The 1,656-nt window shown below is 49.6% G+C and overlaps 1 protein-coding gene across 3 annotated transcripts in view; it reads right to left on the bottom strand.

The window, feature by feature from the left end:
* The window catches only part of LOC108294466 (zinc finger protein 680), an 81,006-nt gene extending 80,230 nt beyond the window's left edge, over positions 1-776 (bottom strand). For 2 of the 3 annotated variants that reach the window (XR_005197965.1, XR_005197966.1), the window contains exon 1: positions 599-769. Coding sequence is in view for 1 of the 3 variants with exons in the window: in XM_017516360.2 (XP_017371849.1) it covers positions 599-601 (3 nt within the window). In the remaining 2 variants the exon portion in view is untranslated. Of the gene's footprint in view, positions 1-598 lie in introns of all 3 variants that reach the window. The other variant, XM_017516360.2, reaches the window with a different exon arrangement.
* Positions 777-1,656: the final 880 nt, after the last annotated feature.

The following is a 1,656-nucleotide window of genomic DNA, read 5'->3' as shown; positions in this document are numbered from 1 at the left end:
AAAAAAAAAAAAAAAAAAAAAAGAAGCTATGTAACTGCACCTAACGTATTAATTGAATTTGGTTTTATTCATCGCACACCTCTCTGAAGTCTTTCCTTCAAGCCCCTCCCATGGACCACAAACTACAAATCATAGCCGGGTGCTCTGTAATTTTTGAGCCACACTTCTATTACATTTTAAAATAATTTTCCAGTGACTTCCATGAATTTTTAATAGAAAAAAGGATGGACTGGGACCCCATGGACCAAAGCTCTCCCCATTCATGAGCCCCGCACCCCGCGTCAGGATTCTCCCCGGACGACCCTCCCGTGGTCCCCGCACAGCCGGGGAGAGATGCGGCGCTGCGGGTGCAGAGCTGCCCGGAGAGGGCTCCAGGCCAGGGCAGAGTCGCTGCGCAGGGAGGTGACAGGACGCCCGGGGTCCGGCTGTCAGCCGCCATCTTATGTCCGAAGGGGACTGAGGGCCGGGCTCGCCGAGGGGAACTCGGGCCGCGGATTTTGGAGCCGACTGCGGGGAGGCCCGAGTCCCGCCAGTCACTTCCGACCAGTTCCAACCAGGCCCTCCCCCTCTCTCGGGATGTCGGACCCGGCAGGCTCACCATTTCTAGGCTTCAGGGGTTCCCGGCGTCTTAGCTGTGCATCTCCCAGTACCTGCGGGTAACCGGGCCACGGAGGCCGCGCCTCCAGGAGCAGAGGACGCAGCACTGAAGAGAAGAGCGGGCGCTCCGGCTGCAGTCGGAGACAAAGGCCCCGCCAAATCCGGAAGCCAGCCTGTCCGCTCCAGCCGCGTGCCTGATTGGACGGTTCCCAGAACAGCATCTCTGATTGGATGACGTTTAGGGCCCCACCCCCGAATGCCCTGAGTGACAGAAGGTGTGCTCAGCTGCCGGGCTGAAAGAAAGAAGAGTGTAATCCAAGCGGCAGCCTTCTCCGGCAGGGCTTCCTCCCCGAGCTAAGCCAGCTCCACCCCAGAGGGTATTTGCATATAACCTTGTGTATAAGGTCGTATGCTTTTATAAATAATATATTATATGGCTATTCACATATGAAAATAATGCAATAACAATTATTTAAAATGTTCCGATTTTATGAGCTCTCTGGCTTTTCTTCTTTTGAGCAGGTAGCCTGACATTTTTTAAAAAGGCAGCCCTCTGAAACTGAATGTGAGCTACATGTGAATTCTGAATTTTCTAGTAGAAAAATGTTAAAAAGAAAATAGGAGAAATTTATTGTGGAAATTTAATTAACCCAATATATCCAAATTATTATCATTTTAATATGTGAGCAATATGTAATTAGTAATGAAGTATACATATTTTTGGAAAAAGTATTTTGAAACTATGTATTTTGCCTTTCTAGCATATCGCAGTTCAGACCAGCCACATTCCAGGCACCCAGTAGCCGCAAATGGCCCATAGCTGCCACATTGAAGTGCAGCTCTGACAGCAGATGAGAAGCCTGAACATCCCTTTCCTTCTCTTTTCTTTTTCTTTCCTTTCTCTTCTCCTCTCTTTTTTTTCTTTCTTTCTCTTCTTTTCTTTTGAGACAGTCTTGCTCTTATGCCCAGGCTGGAGTGCAGTGGTGCAATCTTGGCTCACTGCAACCTCCACCTTCCGGATCAGCAATTCTCCTGCCTCAGCCTCCCCAGTAGCTGGGA

Source organism: Cebus imitator, unplaced genomic scaffold (genome assembly GCF_001604975.1).
Source record: "Cebus imitator isolate Cc_AM_T3 unplaced genomic scaffold, Cebus_imitator-1.0 Scaffold581, whole genome shotgun sequence".
In the NCBI taxonomy this organism is placed as follows: domain Eukaryota; kingdom Metazoa; phylum Chordata; class Mammalia; order Primates; family Cebidae; genus Cebus; species Cebus imitator.
This window is presented reverse-complemented; position numbering and strand designations above follow the sequence as displayed.